Source organism: Protomyctophum bolini, assembly GCF_963924005.1.
Source record: "Protomyctophum bolini genome assembly, chromosome: 7".
Classification (NCBI taxonomy): Eukaryota; Metazoa; Chordata; class Actinopteri; order Myctophiformes; family Myctophidae; genus Protomyctophum; species Protomyctophum bolini.
Genome location: NC_137868.1, coordinates 36,141,275 through 36,158,491, shown reverse-complemented (window position 1 = coordinate 36,158,491; position 17,217 = coordinate 36,141,275). Strand labels below are relative to the sequence as shown.

General features: G+C 42.8%; 1 protein-coding gene across 1 annotated transcript in view; it reads left to right on the top strand.

Moving 5' to 3' along the window:
* Positions 1-17,217, top strand: part of LOC308318674 (dynein axonemal heavy chain 11) — a gene marked incomplete at both ends in the record, with an annotated part of 95,700 nt that overhangs the window by 78,067 nt on the left and 416 nt on the right. The window contains 14 exons of the mRNA XM_080768298.1: positions 187-327; positions 677-847; positions 2,243-2,365; positions 2,734-2,927; positions 3,843-3,991; positions 4,936-5,063; positions 6,068-6,295; positions 6,687-6,878; positions 9,913-10,032; positions 11,555-11,797; positions 12,641-12,823; positions 13,356-13,471; positions 15,023-15,135; positions 16,057-16,197. Coding sequence (XP_080624424.1) covers positions 187-327; positions 677-847; positions 2,243-2,365; positions 2,734-2,927; positions 3,843-3,991; positions 4,936-5,063; positions 6,068-6,295; positions 6,687-6,878; positions 9,913-10,032; positions 11,555-11,797; positions 12,641-12,823; positions 13,356-13,471; positions 15,023-15,135; positions 16,057-16,197 — 2,242 coding nt within the window. The remainder of the gene's footprint in view (positions 1-186; positions 328-676; positions 848-2,242; positions 2,366-2,733; positions 2,928-3,842; positions 3,992-4,935; positions 5,064-6,067; positions 6,296-6,686; positions 6,879-9,912; positions 10,033-11,554; positions 11,798-12,640; positions 12,824-13,355; positions 13,472-15,022; positions 15,136-16,056; positions 16,198-17,217) is intronic.

Here is a 17,217-nt window from a genome sequence, read left to right as displayed (position 1 = left end):
ATCAGACTACTAACATGGGAAGTTTAGCTTAGTGAATCGGGCCCACTGTGTAATGGCAGAGATTTCTGGAGCATTATGTGCTTGATAATGGCAGAGTTCTGGAGCGTGACTGGGCGGCTAATGGCTCATCTTTTTTTCCTTCTTTTTCTTTTTTCTTTTCTCCCGTTGCGACCGCAACGCACACAGGTGGCGGAGGCCAGGGCCAACGAGACAGAGATCAACGAGGCTCGGGAGCTCTACCGCCCCGCGGCGCACAGAGCCTCCATGCTCTACTTCATCATCAACCAGCTGAGTGTCATCAACCCCATGTACCAGTTCTCCCTCAAGGTGACACCTGCTTGCCGCTCCCTCCGCCACGCCGCCTGCAAGCACTCACACAACAACACAGCTGTGTCCAGCAGGAGTGACCAGAACAAATTATATAAATTATATAACACATTTTCATAGTGTTATTTGTCTCTGTTTGTCTCTGAGAGCTAGTGTTAACAGCCAGACTGTTGCTTACTACTATTTTCAAATGCTTCCATGTGTGTGTGTGTGTGTGTGTGTGTGAGTGTGTGTGTGTGTGTGTGTGTGTGTGTGTGTGTGTGTGTGTGTGTGTGTGTGTGTGTGTGTGTGTGTGTGTGTGTGTGTGTGTGTGTGTGTGTGCGTGCGTGTGCGTGTGTGTGTGTGGCAGACCTTCAACAGTGTGTTTCACAAGGCCATGCAGCGAGCACCGTGGGACGATGACGTCCGGACCAGAGTGCTCACCCTGATGGAGGCCATCACCCACTCTGTGTTCCTGTACACCAGCCAGGGCCTGTTCCAGAGAGACAAGCTCACCTTCCTGTCTCACATGGCCTTCCAGGTGAGAGGGCGGGGCAGGGGAACAGGGGGGGGGGGGGGGGGGGGAGCCTCAGAGGTGTGGCCTCCTGTCATCCCCATCAATCAAAGCACTTTTCTGCTCCCATATTAGCTTCAATTAAAAGCAGTCCGCAGGACCATACGCTGCTATCGATTAGCCCTCACACCTGGCTCCAGGCGGACAGAGGGGGTGTCCTGTGACAGGTGGGGGTGGCATCTGATGGCATAATGCAAGTATCTGTCATTGCAGCAGCTGTTTTCATCTTGGAAGTGACACTGCTCTGAAAGCAGTCCTTCCTTCGTCCATGTCCTTGTCCCTCAAACGCTTATTGAGGTGGATGTTCCATGTTGATGAGGCTGACTTCTTCTGAGTTAGGATTTTAAACAAGCTGAATGATTGAAAAGTAGTTGATGTAACTGATCAAATGGTTAAAATGCAGTGGTGTAAAGTGCACATACTCACATACTGTACTTAAGCACAATGTTGAGGTATGAGTATTCCTAATTTCCAGTACTTTTACTTCTACATTAACCACTTCAGCCCACATTTCGGCCATTTGAAAATAGCCGAACTACAAGCTCACAATGCGTCACATCACGCTGCATTGTGCTAAATTTGCTATTTTCAAAAGTTTTTAATACTGTACATTTGAAAAAAATGGGACATTCTCAATCAATCAATCAATCAATCTTTATTTATATAGCAAATTTTTCAGGCAGCGAGTGCAGTTCAAAGTGCTTTACAGTAAGAGCAAAAATAAATAAATAATAATAATAATATATATATATATATATATATATACATACATACACAAATACATATATATATATATATACATATATATATATACATATATATATATATACACGTACATAAACATACATACGTACAACACAAAGAGCAAAAATAAAGCAGGAAAGCATCATAGTAGTAATAATAGTAATAAAAACAATAATAAAAAGGAGAGACTAACCACAGGAAAAGGACATGTAATGATCTAGGAGGTAAAAGCGATGCTAAAAAGGTGTGTTTTAAGATTTCGTTTAAAAATGTCCACAGATTCAGAGAACCGTAGAACCCTTGGCAGGCTATTCCACAGCACAGGGGCGTAGTAGCTAAAGGCGGCTTCGCCATATTCGCCAATAATTTTAAAATCTATTCTAAAATGTATAGGTAACCAATGCAGGGACTTTATAATTGGTGTAATGTGTGTACTGTACTGTTCTGTACTTTTACTTTCGGTATGTTAAGTATTTATGTTGATGCCAATACCTTTGTACTTTGTACTACTCAAATACACTTTGAATGCCAGACTTTTACTTGTAACAGAGTATTTACATTGTAGTATTGATACTTTTACAATTGAGTACTTTTTTCCACTAAAACGACACTCCTCAGGTGCTGCTGACACAGGGCTTGATTGACGGACAGGAGCTGGACTTCCTGCTGCGTTTCCCTGTGGAGCCTAGCAGAGCCAGCCCAGTGTCCTTCCTGTCTCCTCAGGCCTGGGGGGCCATCAAGGTACACTAACTGAATGCCATACTACCACATGATAAAAGATGGACAAACGTTAAGTTGCTCTCATTCAGCATCAGACCTTTTGATGCCATCTTCACCAAATTTCACCGGGTGAAGAAAGAGGTTCCATCACTTGAGGAAATGTATACAGTAAGGTGGACTGAATTGGATTCCGTCTGTCGTGTGGGAACCTCATATGTCCAAAACTATTACTTTTCAGCATTCAAATAACAAAATGACAAAATAGTAGATTGACAAGCTCAAAACCCGTTGCTTCTTGCTGCTTTTCGAGCTTGTCAATCTTCACCAAATGTCACCGGGACGTGCAGGTTTCCATCATGACATGACGTCCGTTTGTGTCTGAATTTTAGACCATCTCTACGCTGGAGGAGCTGAGCGGCTTGGACAGGGACATGGAGAGCTCCCCAAAGCGATGGAGGAAGATCGTGGAGTCGGAGTGTCCAGAGATGGAGAGGCTTCCCCAGGAGTGGAAGAACCTGAGCTCCCTCCACAAGCTCCTCGTCCTCAGAGCGCTGAGGCCTGACAGGATGACGTACTCCCTCAGGCAAGTCTTCTGTCTGGGAACATGTGTCTGATCCACCAATGTCCTGTTTTACAATAACAATGTTACACATACAGTACATAGGACTGGGCAATATCATATTGTTTACAATTTACAATTTAGGCATTTAGCAGACGCTCTTAATCCAGAGCGATTTACAATATGCAAAAACAAAAAGCATGGCAATACTTCACATACATAACAAGTAGTTATCATGAAACATCATGCGTAACAGTGGAATATCTATATAATGAAACTATACTGTACTGAAGCATCAAAAGTAGCAGATCCACAAGCTTTAAACGTGGCGCAAAGAGACACATTTTGAGCTTGTTGTAGATCTGCTACTTTTCATGTTTTTGAATTTAAATCCTGAAAAGTAGCAGTTTTCCACACAAGGGAGATTATCGATATTGTGATATGAGGCTAGATATCGTGTGTGATTTGGGATATAATATAGAAATACAGTATATGGTATAACTGTTGTCTTTTTCTGCTTTTAATCACTAAAGGCCTATTTTATACTTTCAAAAATGTAAAACAAAACAAAAGAAAATCCCCAAATTGTGAAAATAGGTAATCTATAAACTCACAATATTTCACATAGATATGCATAACTGTAGGTCTGGTATGTAATCATTTTTTGAGAAAAAAAAAAGAATTGAACTAGTACAAATATGGTGACATCTGCTTGTGTGTATAATTGTATATTACTCAGCCCTACGCACAGACACCACACCAAGGGCTCCTCTCAGTGCCGACCTCTGAGCAGCTATAATTGCCAGGGTAAAGTGGCTTGCTCAAGGGTACTTTGACCATTCCCTGCCACTTCAGGGATTTGGATTTGGACCGGCAATCTTCCACTGCTCTGATATTTCTAATATTGAAGGTGTGTAATGTCCACTAACTGCTTGACAGGATCTTTGTGGAGGAGACCATGGGGAGCAGATATGTGGAGACTGCTGGTCTGGAGTTGGAGAAGTCCTTTGAGGAGAGCGACCCTTCCACCCCTGTGTTCTTCATCCTGTCAGCTGGTGTGGATCCTCTCAAAGATGTGGAGAAGTTAGGTATAGAAACACAAGGTGTAAAACTAAAACATCATGTAGAATAGAATTTAGTGGAGGATCCTAATGCGTTCCATGGCCTGTGTGGCGATGTAATCCTCCCATCTGGTTCTTGTTCTACCTGGGGGTCGTACATTATGTGTCATATAATTATAGTGTGAAACAAATAATCGAACATTATATGCCTGAAAATAATGTTTTTTTGTTTGTTTTAATCATTGCATGTTATGTACATGATATAGACTAGTGGTATACTGTTTAGGTAAATAAAGACATTCCTCACAATAATAAGACTGAAGAGATGTTTTCAGCATTATAAGATAAAGTCATCTGTAGCTGGCATTGGGCCAACTAACCAGATTAACTCATTTACTGTCAAGGATGACTTTGACGACTTTTTTATTGTTTAAGTTAGCTAATCTCACCACCGCCTGGATAGCTCTGCTCACGGTTGCTAGGCGATCGATAAACAGGGTATGGTCCGTCAGTGAAAAGGTTCCCCTGCGTCTACTTCAATGTTAACTGAAAGCGTTGCTGGTCGCGGTTCGAAAATGTAGGTTTTGGGTGAATTATACAAAGATCGCGGGACGATCCGCTTCACGATCCTGGGGTAATTCTCGCCTTAAAATAAGGACCTGACTGAAAAGGTGAACTAAATCTGGCATTAAATTTGTGAATTAATTTACTCTCAAAGCACAGTGGTTGGTAACCACTCAAACCATATCATCCCTGTTTCTGGGCATGGCATCATAATATGCAAACATTCTGTGAATATAGCAGATCTACAAGTTCGCACCGCATCACAAGAGATTTGCGGTGCAGGGGGAAAGAAAGGATGGGGCCGAACACCGCTGGGGGCTCCCAGTCAATGCTGTATTAAGTGGTTAAGTGGCTCTGCGTCTCGTTTCTTTCTTGGACAGTCCTGATGTATTGTGTGTGTGTTGCAGGACTGAAGCTGGGCTTCTCCATGGAGCAGGGGAGCGTGCACAACGTGTCCCTGGGCCAGGGGCAGGAGGAGGTGGCCGAGAGAGTGTTGAGGAGAGCCTCGCAGCATGGACACTGGGTTATTCTGCAGGTACATACCAGCATGGACACTGGGTCATTCTACAGGTACATACCAGCATGGACACTGGGTCATTCTACAGGTACATACCAGCATGGACACTGGGTTATTCTACCAGCATTTAAAAGCTTCCCTCAGGGCAGTAATTTAACATGGTTGTATATACTCACTATTAGCCCTGCCTCTGATTGGACGCACGCAAGGGCCAATGAAATTGAATGCTGCCCTCAGAACACATTCCAAGGCATATAAGTCACATCTGCCATCTAAACAGCAGCAGGTATCGTTTCTGGCTCGGTAGTATCGCGATATTTGAGTTGTCAGACTGGCAATGATTAACAATGTCTTATTAAGGCCTCTTCAGAAATTTCCAGGAAGTGTTAACACAGCAGCCATGGGGCGCTGGGCTCTAGACAGTGACTCTCCAGCAGACAGGCAGGCAGGCTGCTGTGCTGTTCACAGCCAGTCACTGCAGCACCTAATTGAATTAGCTCACCTCCTTAGCTGGGGAACACAAACTCAATTTGGTTCAATCAGGATCATGATTGGCTAAATCAGCCGTATAAACGGCTGCCTGAAAGGGAAGCATGCCGTGCAGCCAATCGCATCACTGCAGCCTTTCACAATGGATTTTTTTGTAATAGTTTATTATATAATATGGGATTTGAACTCGGGTCTCCCGCGTCACCCGTGTGAAAGTCCAACATCTTAACCACTAGACCAAAGGGATATCCCTATGGACTGGGAGAGATGTTAGACTTGTTGAGGCCATCAGGCTCATGTACTCTATGAGCTATACAAATAAATGTATTGATAGTCGTATCGTCATATTCGTTAATGTTAATTCACAGTTCATGAAATACTAACAATAATGATGAAATGCCCTTTTCTGGTCTTTTGATTTTGCCCATGTAGAATTTTGCTGTTCTTCTCTCCTCTCCTCTACTATTCTATTGTATCATATTTCACCCTATTCTATTGTTATCCACCCTATTCTATTGTTCTATTGCTATCAGAATGTCCATCTGGTGGCACGCTGGCTGCCCTCTCTGGAGGTTCTGGTGGAGAGCGTGGCGGTGGACAGTCATCCAGACTACAGGTTGTTCATCAGTGGGGAGCCTGCAGCCGACCCTGAGCAGCACGTCATTCCCAGAGGTTTACTGGAGAACGCCATCAAGATCACCAGCGAGCCGCCCACTGGCATGAACGCCAGTCTTCACGCTGCCCTGCACCACTTCAGCCAGGTACGAGGCTAATGCATGGATTAAAGGGGGGCTCCTTTTTACGCTGTTTCACAAATCGCATATTAGGACTTGGCCTAAAAATACAAATAAATCAGTCGTGAGATTTTATTTTTCTTTAATCCATGCAAAGATCTGTCTAGTCATAGCTTCAACAGAAAAACATTGAAGCGTGCTTGGAGCTTGGAGCTTTAGTCACAAGCTTGGGTCCATTGCAAACCCAGTTCTGTATCAATAAGCTTTTGGCTTGTCGAGACTGTTATCGGCCATCTGGTATAGCGGCCCATTCATGACGTCATGTCATGCCATAAAATGAATGCTTTCTATGTCTGCGTGTGTACAATGACAATGTGTCTCTCTCTTCTCTTGTCTTCATCCCATACCTCTACTCCAGGACACTCTGGAGATGTGCTCTAGGGAGCAGGAGTTCAACGCTGTGTTCTTCTCTCTCTGCTACTTCCATGCCTGCGTGACAGAGCGCCGTAAGTTTGGTCCCCAGGGATGGAACCGCTCGTATCCCTTCAACACTGGAGACCTCACCATCTCTGTCAATGTCCTGTACAACTACCTGGAGGCCAACTCCAAGGTATAGTATGTCTGCCTTCATCCTGGACTGTTGCAGCCGTCAAGTACACGTTTTTGATTGATGATTGATGATTGATTGATTGATTGATTGATTGATTGGTTGATTGAATACTTTATTAGTAGCCTGGCCCCAGCCCTGAATCGTTAGCCATACCCATTCAAATATATATGTTCTGGCGATTTAGAAGTGGAACGAAATGTGTCAGGCTAGTACAGTAAGACATTAAGGCTAAAAGAATAACATAAAATGTCCTGGGGACTTGATGCGGGCGAGTTCGCACCATTGCCCACCGGAACTGTTCTAGTTATGTAAAAAAGAGATGGGAAAATGTATATTTACCTTCCCTTGTGGTCTCCTGATAGACTTTTTCAGGCCATTTTGGAAAGAATCCAGTGTTATACATCTTTTAATCGGATAATGTCAGTAACATGTGATTTATTTTTTATTTTTTTGCATAATAATGTATATAATATTTGTGTCTGAATTGAAAATGGAGGACCGCAATAGAAACAAGCCTTAGTGCTTCCTTGTTTGTTTTTTTATCCTCTTAGCAGACCTTGTATTGAACTGTGCTTTCCTGTGCTTATTCTACAAGATGTTAAATAAGGTTTTCAATCAATCAATCAATCAATCAATCAATTCCACGTTTTGGTGGTGGAGTATAGTAGAATGAGAATAGTCCCATTCATCACCATGTACTTTATTAAATACGTTAAATGAAATACAACTAGCCTCTCTATTTTGGGAGCAAACAGTTTGTCGAAAATATTTCGTGTAGGGCCGTGGCTCAGTGGTCCAGGCACCTTGGCCTGGGCCATGGCTCAGTGGTCCAGGCACCTTGGCCTGGGCCGTGGCTCAGCGGTCCAGGCACCTTGGCCTGGGCCATGGCTCAGTGGTCCAGGCACCTTGGCCTGGGCCGTGGCTCAGCGGTCCAGGCACCTTGGCCTGGGCCATGGCTCAGTGGTCCAGGCACCTTGGCCTGGGCCGTGGCTCAGTGGTCCAGGCACCAATCCCGACGGCCTTTACTGCATGTCACCCCCCCATCTCTCTCACCCATTTCCTGTCAGCTTACTGTCTGTCCCTCTATAATAAAAAATATAAAATAAAGGCGAAAGCCGCAAAAAAACGTGTAGAGGGGAAAACCACATATTTTAGCCAGCGTGCACCTAAGTATGATCACCTACTGTACGTAGGTATCAATCACCCTTAACAATGTATCAATCAGCCCTAACGGTAATGGTGTTGAGGTTTTGGGTGGTGGCGGCAGCAGCCAGTCAGTATGGATGCTGGATTATCCCCACACTGCCTCCAATTACTTAGTGAAATATTTTGCTCCACTACTAAAGCATGAAAAATGTCTGTTGCTGTTCTTCAGAGAGCTCCGGACGCCCCAACCTGTAATTTAGCTTTATCTCGGGAAGAAAAAAAATCCATTCTCACGACAGTTGCGCTCTCTAGTCGCAACTCCTAATGCTTCCCTCTTAGCACTCTTATTACCGCGGTCACAACCAATTATATCTGCTTGGTATACTGCCCTCCAAAAAAAAACGAATGTCCTTCATTATGTTAACTAAACAGTAACCTGTATGTGCGTATACAGAGGATTCATTAGGAGGGCAATGAAGCGTTCTCCTAAATGTAATTACATGCAGGCTGATCTGACACTCCACAACGCTGCATAAGTGATCACTGCAATTAGAACTGATGAAGGAAGCAATTTGCAAAACAATACAGGTACAAATGATGGTGAACCGGCAGCTTTTGTCATCCGTTATGAATCCGGAGGCTCTTCTCTTTCCTCAGAGGATCAAAATCCCCCCCCCCCCCCCCCCCCCTGCTGAGGAAGAGGCCCTCTGGTGTCACACATTTAGATCATTGTGTGCAAAGAAACATAATTTCTGGCCCATTTCGCACCATTATCGTCGTTAAAAGTGCTTTTTTTTTATCGCAGAGGAGAAACGGTTATGTTAGCTAGGTTTGTAGGACGGAACCATCGACGTGTAATTGAACGAGTATAATGGAGAAAACGGCACTTAAAACAAAAGTTCAACTGATTTCACAATGGAAGTGAAATTCATATTACGCTTGTGAAGTCATTACGCAAAATAAAGGAAGGGTAAGTGATTTGTGTACGTAGGTTAAAATAAGTGATAAATAGCTCTATAATGTGATAGTAGACTCATTGCTATAGTGTTTGTTCAGTAACAGGAGTCTCCCTATAGCTGTCTCCAGCTCTTTAATAAACAGACAATACATTTTCAGGTTGGGATACGTTATTTAATTCAATCAGGAAAGAGGATACAGGATAAACTAGTGAAATGGAAGTAATGACATAAATAAATGAACAAACCAAATTGGAACTGGAACACTATAAAACTTGAAGTGAAATGGGCACTCTCTCCTGATTGGCTGAAATTGGTAACCCATCTTAAAATGTATTTTCTATTTATTAAAGAGCGAGGCTGGGAGACGCCTGTTCATGAACAACACTATAGCAATCCTACTTATTACACCCACTTAAAACCAGGAGGTACAAAGCTAACGGGGTTGTGTGGCCATGTAAAAATTATTCACTTCTGGTGGTCAGACCGTTGTCTCCATATTTTGGGAATGTCATCATACTGTAGGTGAATTATCTTTCAGATTTATTTTTATTTTATTTGTATTAAGAAAATATCAGATCTACAAGCTCACAACTTGTCACATGCTGACAATGTACAAAACAGCTTCACTAGCTTCACATTGGCTTCAAAGTTCAGCTTTTGGGAATGTTTGAAGCTTCACTTGTTGCTGTCGCAATAAGGAAATGCGTGAAACGCTGGTTTGCTTAGACATTGCATTGACACTTGAAGCTGTCTACATAGACATTGCATTGACACTTGAAGCTGTCTACTCTACATAGACATTGCAGTGACACTTGATGCTGTTTACGTAGACATTGCATGAACATTTGCAGCTCTATTGTGTGGAACTTTGCAGTGTGAACCGGGATTTTAGTGTCATGAGATCGAACTAATGTCGTCGTTACTTCCAGGTGCCATGGGAGGACCTGTGCTACTTGTTTGGAGAGATCATGTATGGAGGTCACATCACTGATGACTGGGACCGGAGGCTGTGCCGCACCTACCTGCTAGGATACATGTCCCCCAAAATGGTACTGTTCCCATCACTACACCTACCTGCAAGGATACATGTCCCCCAAAATGGTACTGTTCCCATCACTACACCTACCTGCTAGGATACATGTCCCCCAAAATGGTACTGTTCCCATCACTACACCTACCTGCTAGGATACATGTCCCCCAAAATGGTACTGTTCCCATCACTACACCTACCTGCTAGGATACATGTCCCCCAAAATGGTACTGTTCCCATCACTACACCTACCTGCTAGGATACATGTCCCCCAAAATGGTACTGTTCCCATCACTACACCTACCTGCTAGGATACATGTCCCCCAAAATGGTACCGTTCCCATCACTACACCTACCTGCTAGGATACATGTCCCCCAAAATGGTACTGTTCCCATCACTACACCTACCTGCTAGGATACATGTCCCCTATGATTTGGTTGTGGACATTTCATTGTGATTTCTATTTAGCGGTAGGATGGTATAAAGCATTACCTTTCAGCCACTGTTTCTCCCAGACAGACCATTAGGCCCCACAGACTATCAGCCATCAATCACAGTCTAGTTGTGTATGCACAGCGACCACAGTCCCACGCATGTACTGTTGTCCATCATGTTGATCACCACCCAAATGCCTCCTTTAAAACACACAGACAAGTTTGAACTTCCAATTGTTCCTCAGTTGCACCCTGGAATTTATTTCCGAGAATAAAACGTATACGGAAGAGTATGAACGCAATATGACTAGTACATCTGTTTGGTAGATTATGTTAATACAATATACCTAGTACATCTGTATGGTAGAGTATACTCCATTTGACGCCTTTTGAAATAAATGTTCTTTTCGTAAATAATTACCTAGGCCTATGTATAACAGGAAAACGTTGTGAAAAACAGCCGGTCTACAAGCGCAACTCGTCACATTGTGAGCATGTACAGTAGATAGGCTATTTTAGCAATGTTTTGAAAGTGTTTAAGTATCCTTCAGTTTTATGAATATTTAAACAAAAGCTTTTGTTTAAATTCAGTATTCAATGTTCAATATTCAAGTAAAAAGTACAATGGCATGATAAAAACTCAACTACCAAAATTAAAAGTACTCATCATTATGCAGAAGGTCCCAAGGTTTTTTCAAATGTATAAAATGTATAAAAATCACTTGCAAATAGCCAAAGTATATACTAGTAGGGGTGAAGTGGATAATGAATGTTTTGTACTAATAATCAAAATCTACAGTAAGTAACTAGTAACTAATGTTTAAGTTTTCAATGAATTGTAATGGAGTAATAGTACAATATCACATTTAGACTTGTGGCTTCTAAAACCTAACCTAAGGTTTCTGAAAAACTCAAAAATATAAAAAAAACATTAGTAACAACTAATGAGAGACAGAGGTAGCTCCCGAATTCAAAGTTATAACAACATATAGGTTGAATCAGGTCTAAATGCCATATGTGTCTCTGAAATGTACGTGGAGTAGAAGAAAAAGTACTAAAAACTGGAAATACAATTTTTTACAGTACTTGAGTAAATGTACTTTTAGTTTGAAGGGGAGCTGTTCCTGTGCCCCGGCTTCCTGGCCCCGCCCTTCCTGGACTACAGCGGTTACCACGGCTACGTGGACGAGCACCTGCCGGCAGAGAGCCCCGCCCTGTACGGCCTGCACCCCAACGCTGAGCTGGAGACCCTCGCTGTGACCTCACACAGCCTGTTCAGAGCCCTGCTGGAGCTGCAGCCCCACCACACCACCAGGGGAGAGAGCACCACGCAGAGCTCCGAGGACAAGGTACAGGACGCTGCTATTGTTCCCATGAGAGGCACAGTGCGAGTCACCGTGCCGAACGCCGCAATGTTCACTTGAGCCGACTCAGCGCCGTCCGAGTTATGTTCCATAAGAGGGAACAGATCCTCGTCCGTCCGTCCCTTAGTTTCTGTAGTTATGGTCAGTGTTCAAGGTTCAAGGTTTCTTTATTTTGTCTCCCGAGGGAGAAATTTGACTTGGACCCCAAGTACCATACAGATACAATACAATACAAGACAACAAAGGCACACAGTGACCCGTACAACATTTAAATACCAAACACACACCAACATACCTAGTGCAAAAGAGGGGAAGAACATCACCTCAAAACCTTTGACCCCTACCCTGTCTGCCCTCTGCAAGGACTCTGTTAAGGAGTGTGATTGACAGAGGGACAAAGGAATGCTTGTACCTATTATGTTTGCACGCATGGACCTCGTACCTCCTACCTGATGGCATTAGCCGATACTCAGGGTATAGTACATGGGAGGGGTCTACACTCTGCTTACATGCCTTCTTGTCATCTTTTTTCAGCATGTTGGTTACTATTATTTACCTTGTTTGTTGACTAGAGGTTACTCTGCTTCTTCCGACCTCACACTCCAGTCACTCTGGATTGTAACAATCTATTGTAACATCCCGGTTTCAAAATGGCATCTTCTTTGCTCTCAGCTTCCTGTTCCAGTAATATTGTATAAAAACTATTTTTGGACTAAATCTTGATATCGTCATGTCTTCTTTCAACTCACAAGAAGTCTCTGTTCACATAATGAATTATTCTAATATTACAAATTAGAATAAATGTTTAATTTAAACTATGTTCATCAGGTGAAGATGGTCCTTGATGACATCTTGGAGAGGCTTCCAGAGGAGTACAACATGGCTGAGATCATGGCGAAGACAGCCCAACGCAGCCCTTACATCCTGGTGTGCTTCCAGGAGTGTGAACGTATGAACGTCCTCCTAGCAGAGATGTCACGCTCCCTCAGAGAGCTGGACCTGGGTCTGAAGGTAAAGGAAGCTCTTGGCCCCCATTCACTAAGCTGGCCATAAATAACGTGTAAATAGTAATACATTTACTAAAGGACTGTGTTTTCGCTGTGTCTTCATACTTTAGCTCATGTTTTGCCTAAGATAAAAGGTAAACGGGAAGTCTAACATGAAGTTTATGGTCTCACATTCACATTACTAACATGCTTCAAAATGGACAGATCTACAAGCTAACAACGCGTCAGCACCAGGTTGTGAACTTGTGATGCACCGCATAAACTTGTAGAATGAAGACCCATTTTGTAACTTCATCATTAATCACAATGTTTTTATTCATTGAGATTTGGCCTTTTAATTTTTAGACTAGTCGTGTAGTCTGTTACAAAATAAAATTGTAAACGTTTCACGTATATGTGTGTGTGTGTGTGTGTGTGTGTGTGTGTGTGTGTGTGTGTGTGTGTGTGTGTGTGTGTGTGTGTGTGTGTGCGTGTGTGCGTGTGTGCGTGTGTGTGTGTGTGTGTGTGTGTGCGTGTGTGCGTGCAACCTCTACCAGGGAGAACTGACCATGTCGTCCAGCATGGAGGCTCTGCAGGCCGCTCTCTTCACTGATGCACTGCCCGTATCCTGGGACAGACTGGCATCGCCCTCCACCAAGACCCTCACCCACTGGTACGTACTATACCAGTTATACACTAACCACAACTATACCCCCTCCACCAAGACCCTCACCCACTGGTACGTACTATACCAGTTATACACTAACCACAACTATACCCCCTCCACCAAGACCCTCACCCACTGGTAACTATGCCTAAAAACAATCTCCCTAATTTACTCATTGGAAAGTTACGCCTGATGGCCAAATGCTCCGATGCTGTTGGAAGATGATGAACATACTTACATAGCCTCCTTAAACTTTTAACTTTCCAACCTTTCCAATATATTTCAAAGCCACAATCTAGAATTTCTAACCAGGTCTTGTAATGTTGTAATGTGGTTAAATATGAGGTCTTACTGATCATTATTATTATAAAAAAAAAGAAAAAAGAAAAAAGGTCCTATGGTATCAATTATTTTCATACGGTAATGTTCATACCTTGCACAGGGGTATACTGTATGGTATAATGTGTCATGGTTTGAGTCTCCCCCTGTCTGTATTTCCACTTCGGCCACTCCCTCATCCCATTCCACACTTCAGTCTCAGTTACACACCTGGTTCCACTATCATCAGCCCAGCCCATTACAAACCTGTGAACACTACTGCAATCAACCCACCACCTATAAGACTGGACTCATTGCACACACACCTTGTCGGATCATACATTCATGTCACGTTGTTGTATGTGGTAGCTCTTGCCTTGGTCCTCGTTCCTGGACTATGCTTTCAAGCTTCTGGTAATTTGCTTGTACCTCTTTGTTTTTGCATTTTTGGACTGCTTAGTTTCTGCCAGTATTTGCTATTTGTATAAGTTTGCCTGTTCTCTGCATTATTCAATAAATGCTTGGATTACACTCTGCTTTGCTGGTCGTACCTCTGCACTTGGGTTCAGTACATTTTTGCAACCGTGACAATAATTTGTCTGAAGAAAACAACAAAGTAAATGTAAAAGCTGGTGATCGGAGTCACTGTAGCATGTCTGACATTGTCTAGCGTACAATGGCGTGTGATTAAAATGCATTTAGCCTACTTAGACATGTTTAAATACTTAATGGTTAACCCTTCATTTAAATACTAGAATAATGCACATCAGTGGGCTAAATGGAGATGATATGGAGGTGGTGGTGGGGCTTTGACATACTGACAATGTGAATAATAAACTGGTTTTGTAGATGGAAGAAGCCATATTGGGTGGCTGTGGCTCAGGAGGTAGAGCAGGTCGTCCAATAACCCGTGGGTTGGCGGTTGGAATCCTGGCTCCTCCTGTTTACATGTCGAAGTGTCCTTGGGCAAGACACTGAACCCCACATTGCCTCCAGTGGTTGCCACCATTGGTGTGTGAATGTGGGAAGTGAGGACGCTGGCGTTGACTGTTCGCCGATTCACCTCTCAATGTATGCGCTTTGAGTAGGCACATAGAAAAGCGCTATAAAAATGCAATGCATTATTATTATATAAGATCGTTTCATGTTTCCACATCTAGAAGCATCTGTGTTTTTGACAGCAGTCCTGTGGAAATTATTTACCTTCCAACCTAACCAAGCAACCTTTCTGATTTCCAGGTTCAGTGATGTGCTGAGTGCTTGTCGTGAGCTGGACAGCTGGACCCAGGACCTGGTTCTACCTGCCGTGGTCTGGTTGTCTGGGTTCTTCAACCCTCAGTCCTTCCTCACTGGTGAGTTTCTGTTTCCCTGGATTAAAGTTCTCAGTCGTCACGACTGGTTTCAGTCATGTTACTTCTGTGGTCGGTGATCCACAAACCAAAAACAGCCATCTCATTCATTCTCGTTGTATGGCGAAACAGGTCTCAAAATCATACTTTCAGCTAAAACAAATATGTATTTGCACTATGCTTCATGCTTTTGGATCTGCTACTTTTAATGCTTTTGTGTGGCGCTGTAGTATGATCAAGTAGAACGTTCATTTACGAAAAACACGAAAAGTTATATGGAAGAATACGGAGATGAGAGGTTTCTGCCTGACAACAGTGATATGCTTTAGGCCAAAGATTTATAATCTTCTTAGCTTTGGGCCAAGTACACACGACATAAACCAGTATGTTCCCAACTTTCTTTCTGACACTAAAGTAAAAATGCAAATCAGGAGAAAATGTATTTTATTTGAGACCTGACTGTCAGCGACACAATCAAAACTTGGAGGCCAGAAGTGTGTACTGTACAATTTTTCACTATTGGCAAGGTGTGTAATTTTCTCTCAGCTGTGATGCAGACCATATTGCTCGAAAGAACCTATATGATCATATCAACATGAGAACATGTTCTATCTCAGCTGTGATGCAGAGCATAAAGAACCTATATGATCATATCAACATGTGAACATGTTCTATCTCAGCTGTGATGCAGAGCATAACCTATATGATCATATCAACATGTGGACATGTTCTATCTCAGCTGTGATGCAGAGCATAACCTATATGATCATATCAACATGTGAACATGTTCTATCTCAGCTGTGATGCAGAGCATAAAGAACCTATATGATCATATCAACATGTGAACATGTTCTATCTCAGCTGTGATGCAGAGCATAAAGAACCTATATGATCATATCAACATGAGAACATGTTCTATCTCAGCTGTGATGCAGAGCATTGCTCGTAAGAACCAGTGGCCTCTGGACAAGATGACTCTGACCGTGGACGTGACCAAGAAGACTAGAGAGGACTATGGACACCCGCCTCGAGAGGGAGCGTACATCCACGGCCTCTACATGGACGGTAGGAAGGAAATGATACAACTGTATAGTGTACAATAGTAGGTAGAATGTGTTTATAACGTCTCCCTGCTCTTCTATTGAGACATTTAGATCATGTCAAAGGTCATGCCTCAACCTAGACACCTTGACCCGAAGGTTAAGATTCAATGTACATCCCCTGAGCAAGCAGGCAGGTTCTATTTGCTCAATGGTAAAATCTTCAGCACAGCAAATTGGGTTCAAATCCGGGGTAGAAGAGGAAAGTTGCTTTAATCCTTCATTAATGTTCAAATTACAGGATATATTTTCGGTTTTAGTTGAAATGTAGGCCTACCTGAATAGTATAATTAACAGTTTGACTGTGGAATTAATTAATCACAATGACCCGTTGACTGCCTACATTTCACTAACCTTTGAAGAACCCCCACGCCGATATCATCGTTCCTTTTCATGAAAGAGTTATTTAAGAGTTATACCCCAAAAGGTAAACTGGGCTGTTATAGCGCCACCATGAGGCCGACCAATATACTTATAAGGTAAATCATTTTAGTAATTATTATGAATCTCTCCTCCACGTCTTGTAACTATAGCCATTACGGTCTCAGAGGAAAAAATACTTGAAAGTGAGTTTTTGCATTTTGCCATTCATGTCAATGGGGGCATTTAATGCACTAATTAATTAATATCAATTAAACTATACAACAGATGTAACAATGAAAAAGAAAAGAAGAAGCGCTACGTGGGTCCTTTATGTAGAGAAAACTGTAGACAGGTTCTCTTTGGAGAGGGTTTCATATAGCAAAGCACAAGATTTGTCTCCCTGCTCATTAATGTTCAAATTACACACTGGAAGGAGGTAAAAGGTGGCGAACTTAAAAGAGGGTCCAAGGCAGCTCTGTCCATGAGTTCAAGTAGAAAAATCCTTTATTTCATTAAAAGGGTTAAAAACACGACCAACGCATTTCGGCCTACATGGGCCATCAACTGATGTCTTAGCAAAATGATAGCACATGATTCCCGATGAAGCCGGACATATGGCTCG